Genomic DNA, 27,126 nt, shown 5'->3' on the forward strand with positions numbered 1-27,126 from the left:
CAATGTATTTATAAAAATATTATCAATTAATGTGGCTGTGTCTGTTGTTATTCTGGTAGGTTTAGTGGTGACAGCGAATAGACTGTTGCTGAACATTGAATCAACGAAATCTGTTGTTTTTCTCTTTCCATGTGGATTAAGCAGGTCCACATTAAAGTCGTCACATCATGTGCACGTTGTTATTATTAAGGCTGCCAAACATATTGTCTAGTTTGTTGTTAGAAGTGTCGAGGCATGTTCCAGGTGTTCTATACACAACTTATGTTATGACCATATTTTTACATTTGTCCAAAACGATTTCAACTGTAAGGCATTCCATAACATGATCTATGTTATATGTCATACTTTGTACCACGCTACATCTTAGGACTGCATCCACAATACAAGGCGACTCCTCCTCTTGTTTTGTTTTTCCTATTAGAGGTGAACAGTTCGTACCCCTCTAAATCCACATTGCATTCATTCTCATCATTCAGCCAGGTTTCAGAGACTGCGATGACATGGAATTTATTGAATTGGGCCAGATATTTCTTAATTTTACGGAAGTTTCTATTCAGACGTCTACTGTTAAAGTGTATGATTGAAAATGTACCATCCATTTCGACATTTCTAAATAGATCAGGGGTCTTCAACGTTTTCAGCCCAAGGACCCCCTAGCTGAGAGAGAGATGAAGCAGGGACTATTTTCCCCTCTACACCTATACCTCTTTGCCAAAAATAGCAGATCTACAAGCTCACAACGCCTCGCGCTGCTAAAGTTCTCCTCAGAAAAAGGATGCGGGTTCAAGTGGTTAAGGTAAAAAAAAAATCATTTTGCATAAAGATTTGGCGGACCCCCTGTAGTAACCCTGAGGACCCCCTAGGGGTCCCGGACCCCCTGTTGAAGACCCCTGAAACAGATCATCAGTGTAGTACTGGCAGTTGTTATTTATGTAAATATTTTCCGGATCGAAATCATAGCCAATCTCATATGGTTTATGATCAGTGTCCATTTGTACACCGTACACCGTAACTCTGCGAGTGTACAAATGGACCCCTAAGCGTCCATTTGGACCCCTGGTGGTACCTTTACTGTAGCCAAGAACCAGTGGTCTTGGCTACAGTAAAGGTGGTTTTGTTTCCCCCTCCTGCTTTCAAACAAGACATGTTGAACTCAAAAGAACAGACAAAATAGACTTAGTATTTAGAGATTCTGTTAGAGATACTAACAGGACTGTTTACGACCCGATGAGGTTGCATGTCTAATGTTCGTGTCCACAGGAAGAGAGGAGAGAGAGAGAGAGCGAGAGAGAGAGAGAGAGAGAGAGAGAGAGAGAGAGAGAGCGAGAGAGAGAGAGAGAGAGAGAGAGAGAGAGAGAGAGAGAGAGAGAGAGAGAGAGAGAGAGAGAGAGAGAGAGAGAGAGAGAGAGAGAGAGAGAGAGAGAGAGAGAGAGAGAGAGAGATTTTCAAAAGATTTTTATACATTTTATTGTATACTTGTGAAATGGCACATTCTGCATATAATGAGTTCCTTTACTTTTGTACTTTAAGTGTATTTTGATACCAATACTTTTGTACTTTTATTCAAGTAAATTTTGAATTCCGGACTTCTACATTGCAGTATTGATACTTTTATTACAAAGTACAAAAATGTAGTACTTTTTACACCACTGACAGACAGACAGACAGACAGATCGCCAAACATTTTTTTTGAGTGGCCGCTCTACCCACCCTACATAGGCACCGCACTTTGTAGGATGCACCCTCTGAATTGAGACACAGGAATTTCTCATTTGAAGGACCCTATAATTTGATATGCAACAGACCACAGACCCTCATTTCATACCTTTTTTTTTCATCTCTGGGACGCTGAGCTACACTTTAAAATCCTCTGTATTTATTTAACTCCCTTACGGGTCCATTTGGTTCCATTTGTACACTCTCAGAGTTACAGACCCCTAAGCGTACATTTGGACCCCCGGTGGTCCCCGGACCCCACGTTGAGAACCAGTGGTCTTGGCTATGTGGTTTTGTTTTCCCCTCCTGATACTGTAAGTCTGCTTTTAACTAGACGTGTTGAACTCTAAAGAACAGACAAAATAGACGATACTAAAAGGACTGTTTAGGACCCGATGAGGTCATGGTAACTGAAGATGTGTGGTACTGGTGGAACCACATGGTCATTGACACATCCCACCCTGACCCAAGATGACACACACACACACACACACACACACACACACACACACACACACACACACACACACACACACACACACACACACACACACACACACACACACACACACACACACACACACACACACACACACACACACAGTGGGATTAAGCCATTAAATGCTGGGAAAGCATCTGTGTCATTTTTTATTTTAGCGTTTCCCATTCAAAAATAGCAGATATACAAGCTCACAGTGCCGCGCTGCGATCTTGTACATTGCTATTTTTTCACATTTTTTAAAAGTTTGAACATTTTTGAGGGTCCTTGGCACGAATAAAGTTTGAGAACTACTGATTTAGAATGGCTTTGTAGAATCGGCCTCATTAACGTCTACAAAGAAGTAAATGTACAGTTAGTGTCACACAGAAGTAGTTCTCAGCGTCTCTGAGACATGTGGGTCTGAAGTGTTTTTAGGTCGTGGTTAACACCTCTATCTCATGCTCGTCATACCCATAACTGTTAGTTCTTTTTTATCACGTTAAACGGTCAACATTATTAGGTCTTAGATCTAGTGATCATTATTATAAATATGTTTAACCAATATATGAAGTACGTACACTTTTGACTGGGTCTAGATTTACAATTTGCTACTGTACACACTGACTAATTTCTCCTTCTAAATGACTTTAGAAGGGGGTGAAATAAATGAAAAAATTAAATTGTGCAAACATAGTAAGAGAGTCTCAGAAGGTAGAGCGGCCGCTTGGAAAATGGAAGATAACTGGTTTGATTCCCAGCTGTCCTTGAGCAAGACACTGAACCCCTAACTGCTGCTGATGAGGAGGTTGGAGTCTTGCATGGTGTCTTCTGCTGTCTGTGTGTGAATGACTGGGTGTAAAGCACTTTGGATAAATGATCTATAGCCTATACATTTACCTTTATTTTGAATATGGAAGGTTGGGCCTTATGAAGTATAATTACTGTACAAAGACCACATTACTGAAACAAAGACCATAAAGAGTCTATAAACAATACACACACACAGAGATGTGCTGTTCAGGCTTAGAGTCTATAAATACAGAGACATTAAAATCTATTCTACATGTAAACTGAATGTTTACATAGGAAACTCTACCTCTGCAGAATGACATGACATGTTAATGAATGAGGAAGGAACTTCAACCACAAAACTAGTGCTGCTCTCCAGTCAGCCTCACTGAGACAGATATACAGATACTGTAGACGGACAGACGGACAGACGGACAGACGGACAGACAGCTCAGACAGAAAGCTGCAGACAGAAAGTTCAGATCAGAATGTCTGGGATCAAATGGATTCAGTTGTTTTTCATTCTGCTGCTTGGAGTCGACAAAACTCACCTACAGGACCCTTTTGACCTCTACAGAAGATCTGGAGGTACTGTCGATCTGAGATGTAACAAAAAGTTACCTCCTGGCTGTAAATCAACCAAGTGGCTTTATGAAGATAAAGATTCAGCCTCTCCTGGTGTTGTGGCTGAGAATGGTTTGATTCTAATGAGAAAACTAACCCCATCTAAAGCAAAGAGAATGAGTTTGGATTCTAGCTGCTCTCTGACTGTTAAAGACATCACAGCTGAAGATGCTGGTCGTTATACCTGTCAACGATCTGGGAAGAAAACACAGCTTTATCTGTCTGTACTGAGCATCACCAGAGGAAACAGAGGGACCGAACAGACATTAACATGCTCTCTGTTTGAATATGATGATACCTATGCTACGCTGAGCTGGCTAAACGAGGATGGTACCCAGATAAAAGATGACTTTAGCTCTGAACACTCTACCTCTCTGATCATCAACAACAACCTGATGAAGTTCAGAAGATGTCAGGTGACTGTTGAAGGCAAAAAGAAGACATTCATTGACTTCCCAGGAGACTTGAAGACGACACAAACAACCAACCCTCCCACTGGAACACCACCTCGTTCTACCACTGCCTCGTCCATCCAACCACCTGTTGATTCACTGTCCACTGTCTCTACCATCCAACAACCATCAGGTAGGAGAGGAGTTGTGTGTTGGACACCACAACTGACCTACATGACATACATTTACAACTGAACCACATTACATTAAAAGAATATGTGTTTTCCTTTTTTTCCCCGGATGGATTCCCAGATTGCCTTACTACTGACACTGCATTATAACTGACTCCACACACAACTGAACCACAATAAAGTAGTGTGGCGTCAGTTGTAGTGTAATACAGTCAGTTTTAACACAATGCTTCTATAAAGATGGTTAATTTAATACAAATATCACCAGCTCAGTTTAGTGTCAAAGTGTAAAAAGTGACCCTCCTCTCCTCTCCACAGCACCACACCCGACGACTCATGTCACCATCACCAGGGTTATTGTTGCCGTTGTAGTCATGGCAACAACAGCATTGGGGGTCTACTTCGTTGTCAAGAGGAAGAACACGCCCACCAATGACATTCCCCTGACCTCAACCAATTAGATTACAACAATAGAGAGCCACCTCTATCTATCAGCCAATCAAATCCATCCTGATGACAGTCTGACCTGCGCTTCTGTCGTCCACACCAATCAGACGAGGGCTGCAGTGGGAGGAGCCGAGACACGTGACGATGATGATGATGAAGATGATGGTGATGACGATGAAGATAAGGTGACCTACGCTACCGTTGAATCTCGTTCTTCAAACGACCTCTACGCCAAGGTCAACAAAACCACCAATAAATGACATGTTTGTCATTTAAATTCCACTGATTTACGAAACGCTTCTTTTATGGTCTGTATATAGATCTACTGTCTGTATAAAATGGGTTCAAACCCATGTTTATAATGCATTATAAACTCAGGCCTACTTAATGCATTATAATCTGCTCATAACACAGTGTAATTATAGTTATTAAGCACTTGTAAATATTCATAATGTTTTAGCAATAATCATAACACAGAATATAGCATTTTAATGACCTACATCAGCGATTTATAAAGTGGGGTGCATCATGCACTCTTTGGGGTGCTCAAGCTGTTTCTATGGAGTGTGTGAGAGAAATATAATAATGGTGGTTCATGGTTGTGACAATTACGTCATTACACTGTAATGCTTTCAAGTATTTAAAATGTAAATGTACATTTCTTATTTAAAATAAAGTGTAAAAAGACCTTTCACTACTGAAATGGACTGGTGCATCGGAGTAATGAACTTGAGCAAAGAAACGGCATTATTATTTTTGGTGTAAGTGAAGACAATGTGCGGGACTCCCCTTTCTTTCCTCTTTTTTTTGCTCTTTATTTAAAATAAGAAAATAATTTGCTCTTCAGCTGTAATTTAAATAATTTTAATCCGAAAAATAATAATCAAAAATCACAAATGTGGCTAAAATGATGACATAATTTCCCCCATCTTCCCTGATGATGGGTCTCTGCCAATAAGCCTCTGTGTGTCACAACAGGAATAAATAAAGCAATTAGTCTTTTAGCTTGTTTTCTGTATTTACACCTTTTATTGATCTTGGTATTGATGATGATTTATTTTTTACTTAGCGAATGCAAAGTCCTTAAGCCAAGCAGTTGCCTCCTGGTCTGCTGTATGGAGGGTGACTAATCCTCCTTTCAGTCTTTGGAGAGGACAAACTTCTATGATATGCTCCATAGTTTGCTCCTCTCCACAAGCACACAGTGGGCTTGGGCTACTGCCCCACTTGTGAAGGCTGGCCAAGCATGATTTATTGTATTGTACAGTATGTTTGTCTCGATGATTAATTGAATTCATAGGACCACAATGGAAACAAGCCATCAAAGAATTTTGTGTTATCCTTTTAGCATTGCTTGTATTGTTGTAATTGTACTTGCTATAGCCTACTGTTTGCAAACTGTTAATAAAGTGATCAATCAATCAATCAATCAATCCTTGCCTTCACCCATTTGCTAATTAAAAGTGACAGTTTTTGCATAACTTTGTTTCAGTTCATTGAAACCTTGTTTCAGTGTAGTTTCAGTTTCATTAAAATGTGAAGCACATTGTGCTGCTCTCTGGAATATTGAATAACATTATGCATGATACATTTTTATGCCTATAATGTGAATATAAATAGGCAATATTTTTTGTCTTTCTTAAAGAGATAGTTCACCCCCAACTATCTATCGATTAGTCATCCCATGGAGACTTGAATTCATGGATATCTTTTAGTTTTTGTCGCATTCCTAAGCCAATCATTTAATACAGTTATGGGCTTAGGAATGCGACAAAAACTTAAAAATATCCATGAATTCAAGTCTCCATGGGTTGACTAATCGATCGAATTAAAGTCATTTTGGAAAAAAGTCAAGTTGGTGTGTAGAAGGGTGCACTGCCTAAAACACTGTTTCCCAAAGTAAACAGTGGGTCGGGACCGATTTGTGTGTTGCGGACCCATTTTTAATGTGCGCAAGTTTTTTTTATTAAATGCAAAAAAAATCCATAAATGTAAAAAAGAAAGAAAGGACATAGAAAGGAAAATAACTTTAAGAAGTAGTGAAAACAGCAGATCTACAAAGGGCTGCTACCTTTCAACACAATTCAAATCTGAGGCTTTTTTGTATGCTATTTAAATCGTTTGGGGGAAAATGCTGCTAATTGTTCCAAAAGTGACAGCAAAGAATTGCTGCCATTTGTTTCAAAAAGCTTTCTACCCTGTATATATAATATGTATATATAACATGTATATAACGCTGCAATGTGACATAACTCTCTTTAACACAATGCTGTACCCCCCTCAAACTGTACATACTTTACCCATTTCTTTCTTAAATTGTTAAATTGAATTGAATTGGGATTAATAACGTCTGCAAAGAAATTAATAAATGTACAGTCAGTGTTCCACCATATTGCGGAACAGAGACACACAGCAGTAGTTACTCAGCGTCTCTGAGACATGTGGGAGTGAAAGGTTTGAAGTGTTTTTTGTGGTTATAACACTTCTAACTCATGCCACACCATGACTGTCAACCTGTGTGTTCCTTTTTATCACGTTAAACAGTCAACATCCTTAGGAACCCCCCCTTGAACCCCCCTTTGGTGCCTTGCATGGTGTCATCTGCTGTTTGTGTGTGAATGGGTGAATTGGATAAAGGTGCTATATAAATCCACCACTTATTTTACCATTTTGAATATGGAAGGTTGGGTCATATGAAGTCTATAGCCTACATTACAAAGACCATATAGAGCATGTATACAATAAACACACACATACTGTATGTTCTGTTCAGGCTTAGAGCCTATAAGAGACGTGTCCAGAGGAAACTCTGCAGAATTACATGTTAATGAAGGAGGAACTGGCAAACCAACAAGCTAAAAAGGGCGCACACCAATATAGCTGAGGTGTTGCTGACCACGTTGCAGAAGACTTTTAAAAAGAAAGAGGCCAAACTGCTCGTTTCAAGAAGACCTGTGTCTCGTCAAAACGTTGGTTTTGCACCATTAAAATCTAATGCTGCTCTCCAGTCAGCCTCACTGACACACAGACAGACAGACAGACAGACAGATGGGCAAAAACTATTTTTTTAGTGGCCGCCCTACCCGCCAATCCAATCCAAGCCACTTCATTTATAGAGCACATTTAAAACAAGTGTTGAACCAAAGTGCTCTACACTTCACTCAGTAACAAAAGAATACAAAAAATTACAAAAGCAAAACAATACACAATAAACAGGACAACATATCGACACAATGTCTAGTGGAAACAGCAACTCTCAGTCTGAATTTTCGAACACCAAGGAATACGCAAGTTTTCAAACGTGATTTAAACACAGACAGGGTTTGAGACGCTCCAACATGGGGTGGAAGATAGTTCCACAGTTTGGGCACCACATCGGTTAATTATCCATCTCCCCGAGTCCTCAGTTTTGTTGGTGGGATCTTAAGAAGTGATTGGTCAGTAGACCTCAAGACCCATGTACAGTTATTGGGAGGTAGAAGCTCTGATTCAATGCTGCCAAAACCTTTAAAGATTTAAAAACACCCTACCTAGGCACCGCACTTTGTAGGATGCACCCTCTGAATTGAGACACAGGAATTGTCAACCTCTCTCATTTGAAGGACCCTATAGTTTGATATGCAACAGACCATGGACCCTCATTTGATACCTTTTTTTCATCTCTGGGATGCTGAGCTACACTTTGAAATTCTCTGTATTTATTTAACTCCCTTACGGGTCCATTTGGTTACATTTGTCCACTCTCAGAGTTACAGACCCATAAGCGTCCATTCCACGTTGGCTATGTGGTTTTGTTTTCCCTCCTGATACTGTAAGTCTGCTTTTAACTAGACGTGTTGAACTCCAAAGAATAGACAAAATAGACTTAGACCATTGGTTCTCAAAGTGGGGTCCGGGGACCCCCAGGGGTACTTGGGGGGGGGTTCCAGGGGGTCCCCAGGAAAAAGTGTTAATATAGCATCACAATAATTTTAACCACTTTAACCTTTTATACTTTGGCTATTGAAAAATATCAGATATACAAGCTCGCGCTATGAGCTTGTATATCTGATATTTTTGAAAAATCTTTAAAATTTCTGCAAACCTTTTATATATTGTTTGAAGTGACTTGACATGAAAAAGTTTGAGAACCACTGACTTAGACGCTACTAACAGGACTGTTTAGGACCCGATGAGGTCATGGTACAACTGAAGATGTGTGGTACTGGTGGAACCACGTGGTCATTGACACATCCCACCCTGACCCAAGAGGACTTCTACAACCACAATCAATTGTGTACACACGCACGCACGCACGCACACACACACACACACACACACACACACACACACACACACACACACACACACACACACACACACACACACACACACACACACACACACACACACACACACACACACACTGTGGGATTAAGCTATTAAATCTGGGAAAGCATCTGTGTAATTTTTTATTTAACGTCGGCCATTCAAAAATAGCATATATACAAGCTCACAGTGCGTCACTTTGTGCCGCGCTGCGATCTTGTACAACTGCTATTTTTTAACATTGTTTTAAAAGTGTTTGAAATTTTTTGAGGGTCATTGGCACAAATAAAGTTTGAGAACTACTGATTTAGAATGTATTTGTAGAATCGGCCTCATTAATGGATTGATAACGTCTACAAAGAAGTAAATGTACAGTTAGTGTCACACAGAAGTAGTTCTCAGCGTCTCTGAGACATGTGGGCCTGAAGTGTTTTTAGGTCGTGGTTAACACCTCTATCTCATGCTCGCCATACCCATAACTGTTAGTTCTTTTTTATCACGTTAAACTGTCAACATTATTAGGTCTTAGATCTAATCTATTTATCATTATTATAAATATTTTAACCAATATATGAAGTACGTACACTTTTGACTGGGTCTAGATTTAACATTTGCAACTGTACACCCTGACTAATTTCTCCTTCTAAATTCCTTTAGAAGGAGGTGAAATGAAATGAAACAATTAAATTGTGTAAACATAGTATTAGAGTGTCAGAGTCTTGAGAAGAGAAGAGAAGGTAGAGCGGCCGCTTGGGAAATGGAAGGTAACTGGTTTGATTCCCAGCTGTCCTTGAGCAAGACACTGAACCCCTAACTGCTGCTGATGAGCAGGTTGGTGTCTTGCATGGTGTCCTCTGTGTGAATATGTGTGAATGACTGGGTGAATATAATGCACACTGTAAAGCACTTTGGATAAAGGATCCATAGCCTATACATTTAATATTTTGAATATGGAAGGTTGGGTCTTATGAAGTATACTGTACATCACAAAGACCATAAAGAGCCTATAAACAATAAACACACACTGAGATGTGCTGTTCAGGCTTAGAGTCTATAAATACTGAGACATTAAAGTCTATTCTACATGTAAACTGAATGTTTAATAGGAAACTCTACCTCTGCAGAATGACATGACGTTAATGAATGAGGAAGGAACTTCAGCCACAAAACTAGTGCTGCTCTCCAGTCAGCTTCACTGACACACTGAGACAGACAGACAGATATACAGACAGACAGACAGAAAGTTCATATCAGAATGTCTGGGATCAAATGGATTCAGTTGTTTTTCATTTTGCTGCTTGGAGTCGACAAAACTCACCTACAGAGAAGTGTTAACCTCTACAGAAGATCTGGAGATATTGTCAATCTGAGATGTAACAGAAAGTTACCTGCTGGCTGTAAATCAACTACATGGCTTTATGAAGGGAAAGATTCAGCCTCTCCTGGTGTTGTGGCTGAGAATGGTTTGATTCGAATGAGTAAACTAACCCCATCTAAAGCAAACAGAATGAGTTTGGATTCTAACTGTTCTCTGACTGTTAAAGACATCACAGCTGAAGATGCAGGTCTTTATACCTGTCAACGATCTGGGAAGGAAAAACAGATTTATCTGTCTGTACTGAACATCACTAGAGGAAACAGAGGGACCGAACAGACATTAACATGCTCTCTGTTTGAATATGATGATACCTATGCTACGCTGAGCTGGCTAAACAAGGATGGTATCCAGATAAAAGATGACTTTAGCTCTGAACACTCTACCTCTCTGATCATCAACAACAACCTGATGAAGTTCAGAAGATGTCAGGTGACTGTTGAAGGCAAAAACAAGACATCCATTGACTTCCCAGAAGACTTGAAGACGACACAAACAAACAACCCTCCACCAGGTAGGAGAGGAGTTGTGTGTTGGACACCACAACTGACCCATATTATATTACTACTGACCGTGCATTATAACTGACAGCACACAAGGCGCTCAAGGGGTGCAGTGGTAAAGTACCTGCCCACCACCGCGGAGGCTGGGGGTTCAAATCCGCCGTGGTGCAAAGGCTTTGTCGAGCGTCTATAACCGGTCGATCGCAATCTAAATGTCGATCGTCAAAGCCGACCGACAAGCCTTCTTTTTTTGGGGGGGGGCTTTTGATGACAAGAATATGACTATGAGGTTATATTTATGCAGTATTAACTTTAAAAAAAAAGATATATATATATAAGTAAAGCACTTTTAAACTGAAGATGATGGCCAATGTTGATGATAATTGAAAAAATATATAATAATAATAATATCGTCTTGATATCGTCAGCCCAATATCGTGTATCGTATTGTGAAATGAGTTTGAATCATGACACCCCTATAACAGACCCTCACAGACAAAAATATTGTTTATTCATATTTAGACTACTATCCTTTGTGTGGATGTATGCAAAGAGATTGAGTTGGTCAGAAATTGCAACAATAAATATATATGATGTATTACTCATGGTGTTTTTTTGGAACATATTGTAGTGGTATAGATCTTGGCTTAGACATTGGAATATAAAGTGCTCACGGGCTTGAAAAGGTCGGTTACCATTGGTCTATATGTGCTGTATGTGCCTGTTCGGGGTAGGGAAGCCTGGCAGGGAGGGTGTTATTTGTCACTACGCGTACTCCTACGTCCTACGGGCTGGGGACAGGAGGAGTATGATAGAGGCTCTACTACGTCCTCCCGGTGGGGGCTCCTTACTGGCAGGTGAGTCAGTAGGATACAACAGCAGTGACACAAATGTGTGTGTGGAGGCGGGAATTGGCACAATGCCTAAGTTGGGGAGAAAAAGCATAAAAGTATATTAATAACTGACACCACATACAACTGAACCACCACATTACAGTTGTGTGGTGTCAGTTATAATGTAATAATACGGGGTCCGTTTTAACATGGTGCTTCTGCAAAGAAAGGTTATATCATCTCAGTTTAGTGTCAAAGTGTAAAAAGTGACCTCTCCTCTCCACAGCACAGAGTTATGTCACCATCACCGTGGTGATTGTTGTGGTGGTTGTGGTTGTAGTCATGGCAACAGCACTGGTGATCTGCTTCGTTGTCAAGAGGAAGAACACGCCCACCAATGACATTCCCCTGACCTCAACCAATCAAAGCACAACAACAGCGAGCCGCCCCGGTCCGTCAACCAACCAGATCGACCCCGATGATAGTCTGACCTATGCGTCTGTCGTCCACACCAATCAGACGAGGGCTGCAGTGGGAGGAGCCAAGACACATGATGATGATGATGATGAAGATAAAGTGACCTACGCTACCGTTAAATCTCGTTCTTCAAACGACCTCTACGCCAAGGTCAACAAAACAGCCAAAAAATGACATGTTTGCACAACAAGTTAATGTTCAATCTCCTTTAGGAATGCTTACAAAACTCTTATATTATGGTCTGTATATAGATGTACTGTCTGCATAGCTTTCTACCGATGATGTCATTGATAGGCGGGTTTCTGAACTGTCCACAGCCCTCTGAGACACAGAGTGAGTAGACAAAATGAGCAATAGTGAGGACCAATTGAAGATAGGTTGAAAATGGGTGAAGTGGTCCTTTAAGTGGTCAGATGGGTGGGACGCGAACACTTTTAAGATATTCAAGTGGGCCCTGATCCAGAAAACGCATACAAATCTGTACATATTATTTCTGTGTTCACGTTTATCCGTCACACTTTTTCAGATTCCACTCCGACTGGATACAATTGGCTTTCAGAGTTTGTGGGAGGGCCCCGTTTTGCACAAAATCCCTCAATTTATGAATGCAGTGTCCGATTGCTGTGAAACTCTGCGCACACTCTCTCGTAGGCTCATGAAGAACCTCCATCCCACATTTTTTTTAAATAGGCTTGAACCATATAGTAGGTTGTTCAATAGCAATACTGTACATTTAAAAATCCCTGGATTCATTGGCTCATGACGCAACTCCACATAATATAGGCCCCGGCCATTTGTGCCACAGATTTTAATTCAATAATGTGTGGGCCCTGAGTAGGCAATCTGGCCTTGCGGATGCATGCGCTCAGAGTAGCGCACTTTCTAGTTAAACATTAGTCTTACTGCTCTTAATGCCATCTGGCATGTAAGGCGGCAACAAAGGATTTCCTCTCCTGTCTGTTCTGGCCCGATGTCTTTATAAAACCGCAGGTGTGAGGTTTTCAGCTCTCCCTCCACTGTCCTATGTCAGGTAGTTAAACATTACATTTACATTAACAACATACAACAAGATTTTAAGTTATTCTCCACAGTTGGCCATGATCGTAGTTGATGCATCTCACACACGTTTGCATCGATCTGTGCAATTTGAAAGTTTTTATTTGTAGATGTTTCTCAGCAGCACATGACCAAAAGGTAGTACAAAGCTAAAGCTAAATTAAAATAAAGTGAAGAGAAACCTCTCTTCTCACAATCTGGGAACCCATAGTAAAAAAAAAGTCTCTTCTCATAGTATAAAATTAGGCATTTCTCCCTCCTCCAACACTGTGCCTGTTAAGCAGTGGTTCTCAAAGTGGGGTCTGGGGACCCCCAGGGGTCCTTGAGGGGGTTCAAGTGGGTCTCCAGCTAAATGAGTCTGTAACTATTGCTCAGCAGCATCAGTTTTATTCAATGAAATAAAGTCAATTTAATTTGAATAAAACTGATGCAGCTGAGCATAAATGAAATGTTTAATTAAAATAATTTATATTTAAAAATAAATTGCTCTTCCGCTGTAATTTAAATACTTGTATTAAAGCAGCACTGTGTAACTTTCCTCTTCTACCCCGGTTTCCTGCGCAAGTGCTGACATTTTTAGCCAGCCTGCTTGCTCAGGGGATAGATTTAATCTTGACCATCAGGTAAACCTTTGTGTCAGATCCTGTGTCTAGGTGAGACATGACCTTTGACATGATCTAAATGTCTCAATAGAAGAGCAGGTAGACAAAATACAATCACCACAAGCGTATAGTTTTATTGTATTAACATACACTACCATACAGAGTGGACAAAATTACATTTTATTAATTTAAAAAAATGTACATAGTGAGGCTTTGTCAAAAGAAAAAGTTTAATGTTGCTATAATTATGACAGCATCTTGTATGTCTTGATTATGAATTGAATACATGTTTTTTTGTGTTATGATTTTAGCATTGCTTACTTAATTGTACTTGCTTGCAAACTGTTAATAAAGTATTCAATCAATCATTGCCTTCATCCATCCTCTTTGCTCTTTAAAAGTGACAGTTTTTGTATAACTTTGTTGCAGTTCATTGAAACTTTGTTGCAGTGTAGTGTCAGTTATATTAAAATGTGAAGAACATTGTCCTGCTCTCTGGAATATTGGTATTGAATATCATTATTTGCATGAATAATCTTGATGCCTTTCATGTGGATATATATATATATATATATATAGGCTATTTTATTTTCTTAAGGATTGAGGGTGCATCAACCAAGTCAGGGTGCACTGCCTAAAACACTGTTTACTTTGGGAAACTAGCAGGTCGTGAAAATAGCAAAAACCCTCTGGGGACCCTGGGACACACACACACACACACACACACACACACACACACACACACACACACACACACACACACACACACACACACACACACACACACACACACACACACACACACACACACACACACATACACACACACACACACACACACACACACACACACACACAGACACTCTGTGGGATTTAGCTATTAAATCTGCATTTGTAGAATCGGCCTCATTAATGGATTAATAATGTCTACAAAGAACTAAATGTACAGTCAGTGTCACACAGAAGTAGTTCTCAGTGTCTCTGAGACATGTGAGTCTGAAGTGTTTTTAGGTCGTGGTTAACACCTCTATCTCATGCTTGTCACACATGCTCGTCACACCCATAACTGTTTTTTATCACGTTAAACGGTCAACATTATTAGGTTTTAGATCTAATCTATTGATCATTATCATACATATTTTTAACCAATATATGAAGTACGTACACTTTTGGTTGACTGGGTCTAGATTTAAAATGTGCTACTGTAATCCCTGACTAATTTCTCCTTCTAAATTACTTTAGAAGAAGGTGAAACGAAATTAAATAATGACATTGTGTAAAACATAGTAAGAGAGTGTCAGAGTCTCAGAAGGTAGAGCGGACGCTTGGGAAATGGAAGGTAACTGGTTTGATTCCCAGCTGTCCTTGAGCAAGACACTGAACCCCCAACTGCTGCTGATGAGCAGGTTGGAGTCTTGCATGGTGTCCTCTGTGTGAATATGTGTGAATGACTGGGTGAATGTAATGCACACTGTAAAGCACTTTGGATAAAGGATCCATAGCCTATACATTTACTATTTTGAATATGGAAGGTTATGAAGTATATATGCTGTACATCACAAAGACCATAAAGAGCCTATAATCAATAAACACACACTGAGATTTGCTATTCAGGCTTTAGAGTCTATAAATACTGAGACATTAAAGTCTATTCTACATGTAAACTGAATGTTTGCAAAGGAAGCTCTACCTCTGCAGAATGACTGAGGAAGGAACTTCAACCACAAAACTAGTGCTGCTCTCCAGTCAGCTTCACTCACACACTGAGACAGATATACAGACAGACAGACAGTTCAGATCAGAATGTCTGGGATCAAATGGATTCAGTTGTTTTTCATTCTGCTGCTTGGAGTCGACAAAACTCACCTAAAGGACCATGTTAAACTCTACAGAAGATCTGGAGATACTGTCAATCTGAGATGTAAGAACACGTTACCTGATGATCCTGGCTGTAAATCAACTAGGTGGAATTATAAAAAAAAAAGAAGATTCAACGCGTGCTGTTGTGGCTAAGAATGGTTTGATTGAAAGGGGTAAACTAAACCCAAAATCGAAAGCAGACAGAATGAGTTTGGAGTCTAACTGCTCCCTGACTGTTAAAGACATCACAGCTGAAGATGCTGGTCGTTATACCTGTAGACCATCTGGGAAGAGAGAACACAAGTCTGATCTGTCTGTACTGGACATCACCAGAGGAAACAGAGGGACAAAACAGACATTAACATGCTCTCTGTTTCAACATGATGAAAGCTGTGTTAAGCTGAGCTGGCTGAGGAAGAATGGTACCCTGATAAAAGACACGAAAGGATGTTCTACCAAGCTGACCATCGACAACAACCGGATGAAGTTCAGAAGATGTCAGCTGATTGTTGACAAAAAAGTGCAGACATTCATTGACTTCCCAGGAGACTTGAAGACGACACAAACAAACAACCCTCCCACTGGAACACCACTTCGTTCTACGACTGCCTCGTTCATCCAACCACCTGTTAATTCACTGTCCACTGTCTCTACCATCCAACAACCACCTGTTGATTCACTGTCCACTGTCTCTACCATCCAACAACCACCTGTTGATTCACTGTCCACTGTCTCTACCATCCAACAAACACCAGGTAGGAGATGAGTTGTGTGTTGGACACCACAACTGACCACATTACATTACAACAACTGACACTGCATTATAACTGATTACACATAAGGCGCTTGAGTGGTGCAGTGGTAAATTAGCTGCCCACCCAGGCTGGGGGTTTGAATCCACCGGCTTTGTTGAGCGTCTATAATAATCAGCAAGATTCGTAATATTTCTGCATTTTTATACATTTTTCCCCCAAAATGCGTAATTTTGTTCATTTATATTTAGACTACTATCTTTTGTGTGGATGTATGCAAAGAGATCGAGTCTGTCAGAAATTGCAACAGTAAATATGATGTCTTACTTGCTGGAGTTTTTTTTGGAACATATTGTAGTGGTAGATCTCAGCTTACACTTTGGAATAAAAAGTGCTCACGTGCTTGAAAAGGTTGGTTACCACTGGAACACAATTGGCACGTGTTCGGGGGAGGGAAGCCGGGCAGGGAGGGTGTTATTTGTCACTACGCGTACTCCTACGGGCTGGGGACAGGAGGAGTATGATAGAGAGAGAGACAACGTCCTCCTGGTTGGGGCTCCTCACTGGCAGGTGAGTCAGTAGGATACAACAGCAGTGACAACACACAAATGTGTGTGGGGAGGAATTAGCCTAAATGGCATAATGACTAAGTTGGGGAGAAAAAGTATAAAAGTATAATAATAACTGACTCCACATACAACTGAACCACTACATTACAGTTGTGTGGTGTCAGTTGTAGTGATATGGGGTCCGTTTTAACATGTAGCAGGGCGGAATTTTGCCGTTTTCAATACACGATAGTGCACTTGGTGATACAAGCGCGAAATTTGGCACAGATGTCCTTCATATGACCCTAATTGATAATCAACCTCTGGCCACGCAAAAATCCTAAGATTTCAAGATGGCCACCACCAGTTTATTATATCACTTTGCTGGGGCTGTAAATCTTTGATTTTCCCCTTATTTTAATATAGGAGAATATGTTCTGAAGGTATTTCTACCAAGTAAGATAAAAAAATATATATTAGGTTCCAATATGGCGGCATATTTTCCAATATGGCTGCCGATAAATTGCATAAATGTACATTCACATGAGCTTGTAGCACATGTATTTTTTTATTAATTACCATACACAGAATCAATTTATAGCACATTTTAAAGTGATTTGGTAGCTTTTTAATGACCTAGGGCAACAGACTTTTCAATATGTTCACCAATAAATACAAAAACTTAGATATATATAGGGATATTTTCTTAAACAGGTGCTGACCTTTTTCTCTTTCCATGGAAGGACAAAACTGTATGGCATCTGCTGAACGCATGAAAGAAGCAAAGACCTGATGACTTTGATCCAATAGCTGATGCATTTTCATGAAGGGGGATCCATCCTGAGGTCCTTCGACAGCTTTTTCAAGCCAAGTCTTTGTGTCTGGGTAGCTCAGTCGGTAGAGCTTTCACCTTCGGATCACATGGTCATGGGTTCGATCAGGATCAGTGTATGAGTAGGTACAGTGAGTGTAGCGCTCCACCTCAGCAATACCAGGGGGTCTATAAGACCCCTGCGTTCTCAGCTGATACTGACAATAAGTCTCAGACTTACTTAATATGAACAAGTGCAACTGCTATGACAACGTCAGTATCTGAGCTGCGAATCATGATGTGTCAGATGCTATCCTCAGCAGCTCTGCCTCAGATACTGACATTGTTGACATAACAGTTTCACTTGTTCAAAGACTTGGCTTGAATTAGCTGTGGATTGCCTTTGGAAGGAGGGAAGGATCTCAGATGGATCCCGTTCATGAAATTGCATCAGCTATTGAATCAAAGTCATCAGGTCTTTGCTTCTTTCATGCATTCAGGGGATGCCACACAGTTTCGTCCTTCCATGGAAAGGGAAAAAGGTCAGCATGGCAAACAACTTCTCCAAATTAGGTTCAACACCTGTTGCAATAAATGATAAACATATGCAAGTCATTGAGGAGTTCATAGTACTCATGTACGATAGAACTTCATAGAAGTAGTTCCTACAAGGAAGTGAATGCAAGTGAAGTGCATTCCAAACAGGACATATATGGGGCCAGTCACTCTTGTGCAGTCCTGTTTGCCAAATTATGCCAGAAGCTGACATGATGTGGATGTAAAAAAGCATGTTCTGGACACTGAAAATGCTTTAAGTTTGGACTTATCTGCACACCCCTCTGTGGTTGCAGTTGCTAGTACACTGGCCTGTCACTTGCCCAGCCACCATTGTAAATGAGAATGTGTTTATAATGACTTAATAACAAAACAAAAAGTAAGCACTAAGCTTTACCAAGCTAATAAATCACTTTCAAATGTTCCATAAATGGATTCTGTGTATGATAATTAATACAAATACATGTACTACAAGCTCATGTGGATAAACCATAAGCAGATGCACATTTCTGCAATTTATCGGCAGCCATATTGGAAAATATGCCGCCATATTGGAACCTAATGTTATTTTTTATCTTACTTGGTAGGAATACCTCCAGAAAATATTCTCTTATATTAAAATAAGCCCCAGCAAAGCGATATAGTCCAACACATTGGCCCAGTTGCAGCCATTTTGAAAACTGGTGGTGGCCATCTTGAAATCTTAGGAATTCCGCGTGGCCAGAGGTTGATTATCAATTAGGGTCATATGAAGGTCATCTGTGCCAAATTTCGCGCTTGTATCACCAAGTGCACTATGGTATCAAAATTCCGCCCTGCTAATGGTGCTTCTTTATTATTATTATTTTTCCCTAAATTTAGAGTAATAATTTTTTTACCCCCTTTTTCTCCCCAATTTAGTCGTTATGCCAATTAATTCCTCCCCACACACATTTCTGTGTTGTCACTGTTACATCCTCCCGTGCAACACTCCCCACTGACAGGTGCCGCCCCAGCCCATACATGCAGTGACATTTATCACCCTCCCCGACCTGCTTCCTTCCCCCGAACACGGGCCAATTGTGTTCGCACAGACGAACCACAAAGCCGGATGCACCACGGTGGATTCTAACCCACAACCTCTGTGGTGGTGGGCAGGGACTTTACCACTGCACCACCCGAGCGCCAAAAGCCTGGTTCATTTAATGTATATGTCACAGGTAGATTGGCATTCCAGGGAGATTGGAAGTGGATCGCTTGTTTTTAGGCTCGGGGCGGGGCTGCGATGCGAGGACGACGACAACGACAACATGGATATACATACATACCGGCCTCAGTGGCGCACTTATATTGGACTCCCCATCCACAATCACTGGGAGTCTGGGTTTGACTCCCGCTTGGGACATTACTTTTTCAAACAACCGCGGACTACTTTTTTTTCGCCGATAAAGTATAGTTTTGGACCATGACGGAGGCGCGCCGACTCAGCAGACCTTGAGGCCAAGGAGGCGCGCCCGAGTGCCTCCAGGCGCCTGGTGCGTGTGTGGTGTGACTCATGTCTGGCGTGCATTGCCCTCTAGCGTTGGTTCTACAGAATTGCTTGGGGGGCGGTGAAAACAAGCGCTTCTTTTCCAATTTACCTGGAATGCCAATCTACCTGTAACATATACAAATATCATCTTCAGTTTAGTGTCAAAGTTAAGTGACCCTCCTCTCCTCTCCTCAGCACAAGACCAGAGGAAGAGTTATGTCACCATCACCGTGGTGATTGTTGTGGTGGTTGTGGTTGTAGTCATGGCAACAGCACTGGTGATCTGCTTCGTTGTCAAGAGGAAGAACACGCCCACCAATGACGTTCCCCTGACCTCAACCAATCAGAGCACAACAACAGCGAGCCGCCCCGGTCCGTCAACCAACCAGATGGACCCCGATGACAGTCTGACCTACGCATCTGTCGTCCACACCAATCAGATGAGGGCTGCAGTGGGAGGAGCCAAGACACATGCTGATGATGATGAAGATAAGGTGACCTACGCTACCGTTAAATCTTCTTCTTCAAACGACCTCTATGCCAAGGTCAACAAAACCACCAAAAAATGACATGTTTGTACATAACATTAATGTTCAATCTCCTTTACGAACTGCTTACAAAACGCTTATTATGGTCTGTTTGTAGATCTACTGTCTGTATATCTTTTTACAATGTCACTGGTAGCCGGGTTTCTGAACTGTCCACAGCCCTCCTCTGAGACAGAGTGAGTAAACAAAAATGGCACCAAATTATAATGAGCATTAGTGAGGACCAATTATATGAAGATAGGTGAAGTGGACCTTAAAGTGGTCATATTGGTGGGCCGTGAACACTTTTAAGACTTTCAAGTGGGCCCTGATCCCGAAAACTTGTTCAGATTCCATTCCGATATAGGCTACAATTGGTTTTCAGAGTTTGCAGGAGGAGCTTGTTTTGCACAAAATCCATCAATTCATGAACGCAGCATCCGATTGCCAAGACACTTTGCGCACTCACTCTTGTAGGCTCAGGAGGAACCTCCATCCCACATTGTAATAGGCTTCACGTTTTGACCTAAAACTCTTGAACCATAGAATACAATTGTACAATAATCCTGGATTCATTGGCTCTCAAAGTGGGGTCCGGGGACCCCCAGGGGTCCTTGAGGGGGTTCAAGTGGGTGTCTAGCTAAATGTGTTAGGAACCAAACCTTACCAGTCTGTAACTCTTTGCAAAGAAAATATTTGCACATCCACTTCGTTCAGATGCAGGTGTGTTGTACAGTGACAAATGAAGCAACCATGAGCACAAAATCATGAAGAAAAATCCCACACTCTGCTCTTACTCAGCAGCATCAGTTTTATTCACTAAAAAGTAAATTTAATTTGAATAAAACTGATGGAGCTGAGCATAAATTAATGGTGGTTTAATGTTGGTAATAATTACTTCATTACACTGTCATGCTTTCAAGTGGGATTTTTCACAAAATAAAAACATGCAATTATAAATGTTTAATTAAAAAGAAAAATGTAATTGCTCTTCAGCTGTAATTTAAATACTTGTATTAAAGCAGCACCATGTAACTTTCCTCTTCTGACCCGGATTTGAACCCGGTTTCCTGCGCAAGTGCTGACATTTTTAGCCGGCCTGCTTGCTCAGGGGATAAATTTAATCTTGACCATCAGGTAAAAATTCATGTCAGATCCTGTGTCTAGTTGAGATATGACCTCTGACACAATCTAAGTGTCTCAATAGAAGAGCAGGTAGACAAAATACAATCACCCCAAGTAAGTTATATTGTATTAACATACACTACCATACAGAGTGGACAAAATTACATTTTATTAATTTAAAAAAAGTGACATAGTGAGGCTTTGTCAAAAGAAAACGTTTAATGTGGCTAAAGTTATGACAGCATCTTGTATGTCTTGATTATGAATTGAATACAGGGCTTTTTTGTGTTATAATTTTAGCATTGCTTACTTAATTGTACTTGCTTAGAAACTGTTAATAAAGTTATTCAATCAATCCTTGCCTTCACCTTGCCTCTTTGCTCTTTAAAAGTGACAGTTTTTGCATAACTGTGTTGCAGTTCATTGAAACGTTATTGCAGCGTAGTGTCAGTTATATTAAAATGTGAAGAACATTGTCCTGCTCTCTGGAATATTGGTATTGAATATCATTTTTTGAGCATGAATAATATTGATGCTTTTCATGTGGATATATATATATAGGCTATTTTCTTTTCTTCTTAAGGATTGTGGGTGCATCAACCAAGTCAGGGTGCGCTGCCTAAAACACTGTTTTAATGGTAGTGAAAATAGCAGATCTACAAGCTCACAACACATTGCCTTTGGGTCTGGAGCTAAAAAGATTGAGAACCCCTGGCCTTGGTTTGGGAAACATTGACCTAGGCCTATAATTGATGGACACTCAGAGATTAGTTTTGATTGTTTAACAATTCTTGTAGTTGTAATATGTTATAATAATGTTTATATGCACTATAATCACTGTTATAATACACTGTAGTGTGGTTACAAGTCACTATAAGTGGTAATTTCAGATAAAAGTGCATCTTTTATGTCTCTAGAGTCCATGGTTCAGCTGGACTGAGCTCTGCTGACTGGCGTGTTCAGCTGCCCTCTACTGGCCAGCTGACAGTACAGCAATGAAATCCAACCATTTTTGTCTTTAGATCACAAAAAGAAACGTAATGATAATAATAATATCACTAATGATCATAATAAATGTATTATTTGCTACTAATGTTGCTACCACTCCTGATATTAATGATATAAATATAGATTTAGAGATAATATTACATTTACGCCGGTGCGCTCGGTGTGTTGGGGCTCATGTAACAAGCGAACCCACGGGGGTTGTTAGGTCATCCTATCGACATGCATCATGGGAACTCTAGTTGTTTATAACGTCATTTGTGCCCACCGAGGCTTAAGAACGTCACAGGGAACGTCATTTACAACTACATCTCCCACAATGCTTTGCGGCGTGTGTGTAAACATAGAACCTGTCAAACAACAGACACAGCCATCTTGACAGCAGCTCCCTGCTCAAAATGGCAGAAAGATGCATCGGGACACAAACCCGACCCGGGCTAAAGATTACATGATCATATGATTTAATAAAACATTCTTATTATGACCGGCTGGGAGGCCGCTGCGTCGGCGCGGACTTTAGAGTAACACAACGATAACAAAAATGGACATAAGCACGGCGGTGTTCAACGCGGCCAGGGACGGCAAGCTGAAACTTATCCAGAAGTTGCTGAGCAACAAGAGCGCCGAGGAGCTGGAGGCTCTGGCCGAGGAGAAGACCCAGGGCGGGACCCCCTTACTGGTGGCCTCCCGCTACGGCCACCTGGAGGTGGTGGACTACCTGCTGGAGCACTGCAGGGCCGCGGTGGAGGGCGGCGGCGCCGTCAACTTCGACGGCGAGACGATCGAGGGCGCGCCGCCGCTGTGGGCGGCGTCGGCCGCCGGCCACCTGCCCGTGGTGCGGACGCTGCTGAGGCACGGCGCGCTGGTCAACAACACCACGCTCACCAATTCCACGCCGCTGCGCGCCGCCTGCTTCGACGGCCACCTGGAGATCGTGCGCTACCTGGTGGAGCACCGCGCCGACATGGAGGTGGCCAACCGCCACGGGCACACCTGCCTCATGATCTCCTGCTACAAGGGCCACAAGGAGATCGCCAAGTTCCTCCTGGAGCGCGGCGCCGACGTCAACCGCAAGAGCGTCAAGGGGAACACCGCCCTGCACGACTGTGCCGAGTCCGGCAGCCTGGACATCATGAAGATGCTGCTGAAGTGCAACGCCCGCATGGAGAGGGACGGCTACGGCATGACGCCTCTCCTCGCCGCCAGCGTCACGGGCCACACCAACATAGTGGAGTACCTGGCCCACCAGCCGCGCTCTTCCAGGGAGGAGCGCATCGACGCCCTGGAGCTCCTGGGGGCCACCTTCGTGGACAAGAAGCGAGACCTGCTGGGGGCCATGCGCTACTGGAGGAGAGCCATGGAGCTGAGGCAACCCGGGGAGAAGAACGCCCTGCTGGCCAAGCCCCCGGCTTCGGGACCCCCGATCCCGGCCTACGACTGCGCCCGGGAGGTGAGCACGGTGGAGGAGCTGGAGGCCCTCATCACGGACCCGGACGAGATGCGCATGCAGGCGCTGCTGGTGCGCGAGCGCATCCTGGGGCCCTCGCACCCCGACACCTCCTACTACATCCGCTACAGGGGGGCCGTCTACGCCGACTCGGGCAACTTTGAGCGCTGCATCAGCCTGTGGAAGTACGCCCTGGACATGCAGCAGAGCAACCTGGACCCGCTCAGCCCCATGACGGCCTCCAGCTTCCTGTCCTTCGCCGAGCTCTTCTCCTTCGTGCTCCAGGACCGGGCGAAGGGAACGCTGGCCACGCGAGTCACCTTCCACGACCTGATGGGCGTGCTGGGGAAGAGCGTCAGGGAGGTGAGTGTTAGACCGGGCCGTAAAGCTGAGTAGGCCCTGCGAGGCCGCCGGGGGAAACGGAAAGGTCCCCCAGGTTCGATTCCCCTGCCCCGGCAATGTGTCGAGGTGTGTCAGCTGTCAGTGTCAGCACAGCATTTAGGGTACAGATACAGAGTGAGAGAAGTACTCCAAATGGACCCTTACAGGTCTGTAACTCTGAGAGCGTACAAATGGAACCAAATGGACCCATACGGGTCCATTTGGTTACATTTGTACGCTCTCAGAGTTATGGGGGTCTGAGAATCAGTGCTGTAAGATACAGCAAGGGTAGTAAATACAAAAAAAAAAAAACAGAGAGTCAGGGAAAGGATAACATCACACACACAAAAACCTTCTATCAACAAAAAAACAATAATACATAGACCCTGTACACTAGCCCGCACTATGCAGAATAAAACACAGTCCCTGTGACATAGCATTGTATCCGCCCTGTGCTTCTAGGCAGGTAAGTATGCAAATACACACACAATCACAAAGTCACAATGCTGTTACCACATCACAGAATGCATACTCTGGTATCGTTACAGTAAGGCGGGACGATATGACTTCAAATCAATATCACGATTGTTTCAACTTTTGCCTCGATTCCGATTAAGGAACGATTAAAAGAAAAGAAACATTGGGAAAATTGTAGCAAGCTGCGACATGTTGTGAATAGATCAGCTATTTTCACAATGTGTGCACGCCACCATTGTACAAAGTATAACACAGGGGGGATCAAGCGGTTAGTCTAACTAAAGAAAACAAAACTTTTAAAAAAAACTTTTGTCGCGACAATTCTGTTATAAGACCTTTATGACAGTTTGGATATATTTCCGGTTAGTCAGCCCTACTTTACAGTGTCAGTAGTATTATCAGCAGAGGTGTGTGGACTTGAGACTTGAACTTAAGTCACAACATGTGATGACTTAAGACTCAACTGACTTTATAACACCAATGAATCTTGAACTTGACTCAACTTAGCAGAACAATGACTTTGACCGTACACTAACCTCACACCATACAGGGTGGTACCATATGTACCACTCACATTTAGAGCAAACATTTTCTCATTCTCATTCCACTACTCTAACTCTGCCACCAAAATGTGGAACGCCCTGAGTTCCTTTTCAAAACATCCATCAGGAGACCAGTGGCGTGTTATAGGTTTTTCCGGAGGGTATACGATACGGTGCGCGTGGTCGTGGGTATACGCTCTCGCGTTTTCAATGGATGAAATGGTTATTAGACTGTAAACGCTTCTTCCCAAAATAATCTGGACTGTGTACGCCGTATGCAGCGTATAACGGTAGAACACACCACTGCAGGAGACCACAAGAGGAGGAAAATGTAAATTTCCCATTGAAAGGGACATACAGTGTTTGTATTTGTTGATGACATGTGTTATTGTGTACATTTTTTATTCTATGTTGATGAATTGAATACATAGGACCACAATGGAAACAAGTCCCCAGGACTTTTTGTGTTATCTTTTCAGCCTTAACCCATTAATACCTGGAACGCATCTGTGTCACTTTAGATTTCTTTGGCTATTCAAAAATAGCAGATATACAAGCTCATAGCGCGGCACCGAGTGCCGCGCTATGAGCTTGTATATCTGCTATTTTTGAAAAATCTTGGAAATCTTTTTTTTTTTTTCAAAAAAACGTTAGGATTTAGAAAACATTTTTAAGAATGGCCTCAGGTCTTAATGGGTTAACTGTACCACTGTGCTGTTTACAATTCTGACTAATAAAGTATTCAATCAATCAATCAATCAAATGAAGGTGGAGCGTGCGGTGGCCCAGCGGGACAACCCCCCGGAGGCCCCCCAGTTCACCAAGGCCCTGTCCATCATCCTGCACCTGATCTTCCTGCTGGAGAAGCTGGAGTGCAGTGGCGAGCAGGAGCACCAGAAGAAGCAGACGGTCTACCGGCTGCTGAAGCTGAACCCGCGCGGCCGCCTGGGCTACACGCCCCTCCACATGGCGGTGGACAAGGACACCACGTCGGTGGGCCGCTACCCGGTGGGCCGCTTCCCCTCCGTGGCCGTGGCCCAGCTGCTGCTGGAGTGCGGCGCCGACGTGGACTCGCGCGACTGCGACAACAACACGCCGCTGCACGTGGCCGCCGCCAACGGCTCGCCGGAGATCATGGCGCTGCTGGTGCGCGGCGGCGCCCACTTCGACGCCACCAACGCGCACCAGAAGACGGCGTTCCAGCTGCTGGACGAGCAGAGCGGCGGCGGAGGAGGCGGCGGGGGGAACCAGCAGGCCCTGTACCCGTTGAACTACGTCACCTTGCAGTGCCTGGCGGCGCGCGCCATCGAGAGACACAGACTGCCCTACAAGGGGCTCATCTCAGAGGAGATGGAGGCCTTCATAGAGCTCCACTGACCCTCCTCCACACACTATCCCCCACGCCCCCCCAGCACCCCCCCACAACCACAACCAGCCTCCTCCCCTCTCCTCTCCAAACCCTTTATTTATCCTCCCGCCCCTCCCCCGTTGATATCAGCAGGGTTGCAACGACCTGAGGCGATTCTTAAAAAAAATCTAAATCCTAACAGTTTTTGGAAAAAGATTTAAACTTTTTTTTTTCTCAAGATTTTTCAAAAATAGCAGATCTACAAGCTCATAGCGCGGCACTCTGTGCCGCGCTATGAGCTTGTATATCTGCTATTTTTGAATGGCCAAAGAAATGACACAGATGCGTTCCAGGTCTTAAAAGTGATCGATTTAATCCATTATTTAAAAAAAAGATAATCAATAATTTATTCAAATAATCAATTGGTAATCGATCCCTATTTTG

The 27,126-nt window shown here is 42.5% G+C and overlaps 2 protein-coding genes across 2 annotated transcripts; both read left to right on the forward strand.

The window, feature by feature from the left end:
* Positions 1–3,726: 3,726 nt before the first annotated feature.
* Positions 3,727–20,399, forward strand: LOC311045163 (uncharacterized protein; the record flags this gene model as incomplete). Its single annotated transcript, XM_084056973.1, has 2 exons — positions 3,727–4,195; positions 20,026–20,399. The coding sequence occupies 2 exons, from the start codon at positions 3,727–3,729 to the stop codon at positions 20,397–20,399; spliced, it is 843 nt and encodes a 280-aa protein (XP_083913099.1).
* Positions 20,400–22,852: 2,453 nt separating this feature from the next.
* On the forward strand, positions 22,853–26,913 carry fem1a (fem-1 homolog a). Its single transcript, XM_084056440.1, has 2 exons — positions 22,853–24,297; positions 26,103–26,913. Exons 1-2 carry the CDS (start codon positions 23,029–23,031, stop codon positions 26,709–26,711), a joined length of 1,878 nt encoding a protein of 625 aa, XP_083912566.1. The 5' UTR covers positions 22,853–23,028; the 3' UTR covers positions 26,712–26,913.
* The last annotated feature ends 213 nt before the right edge of the window (positions 26,914–27,126 follow it).

This window comes from Gymnoscopelus microlampas, assembly GCF_963454915.1.
Source record: "Gymnoscopelus microlampas genome assembly, chromosome: 5".
Classification (NCBI taxonomy): Eukaryota; Metazoa; Chordata; class Actinopteri; order Myctophiformes; family Myctophidae; genus Gymnoscopelus; species Gymnoscopelus microlampas.

Coding starts and splice junctions, on each gene's coding strand:
- fem1a (XM_084056440.1), top strand. CDS start 23,029: ATGGACATAAGCACGGCGGTGTTCAACGCGGCCAGGGACGGCAAGCTG. Junction 24,298..26,102: donor TGGGGAAGAGCGTCAGGGAG/GTGAGTGTTAGA, acceptor AATCAAATGAAG/GTGGAGCGTGCGGTGGCCCA.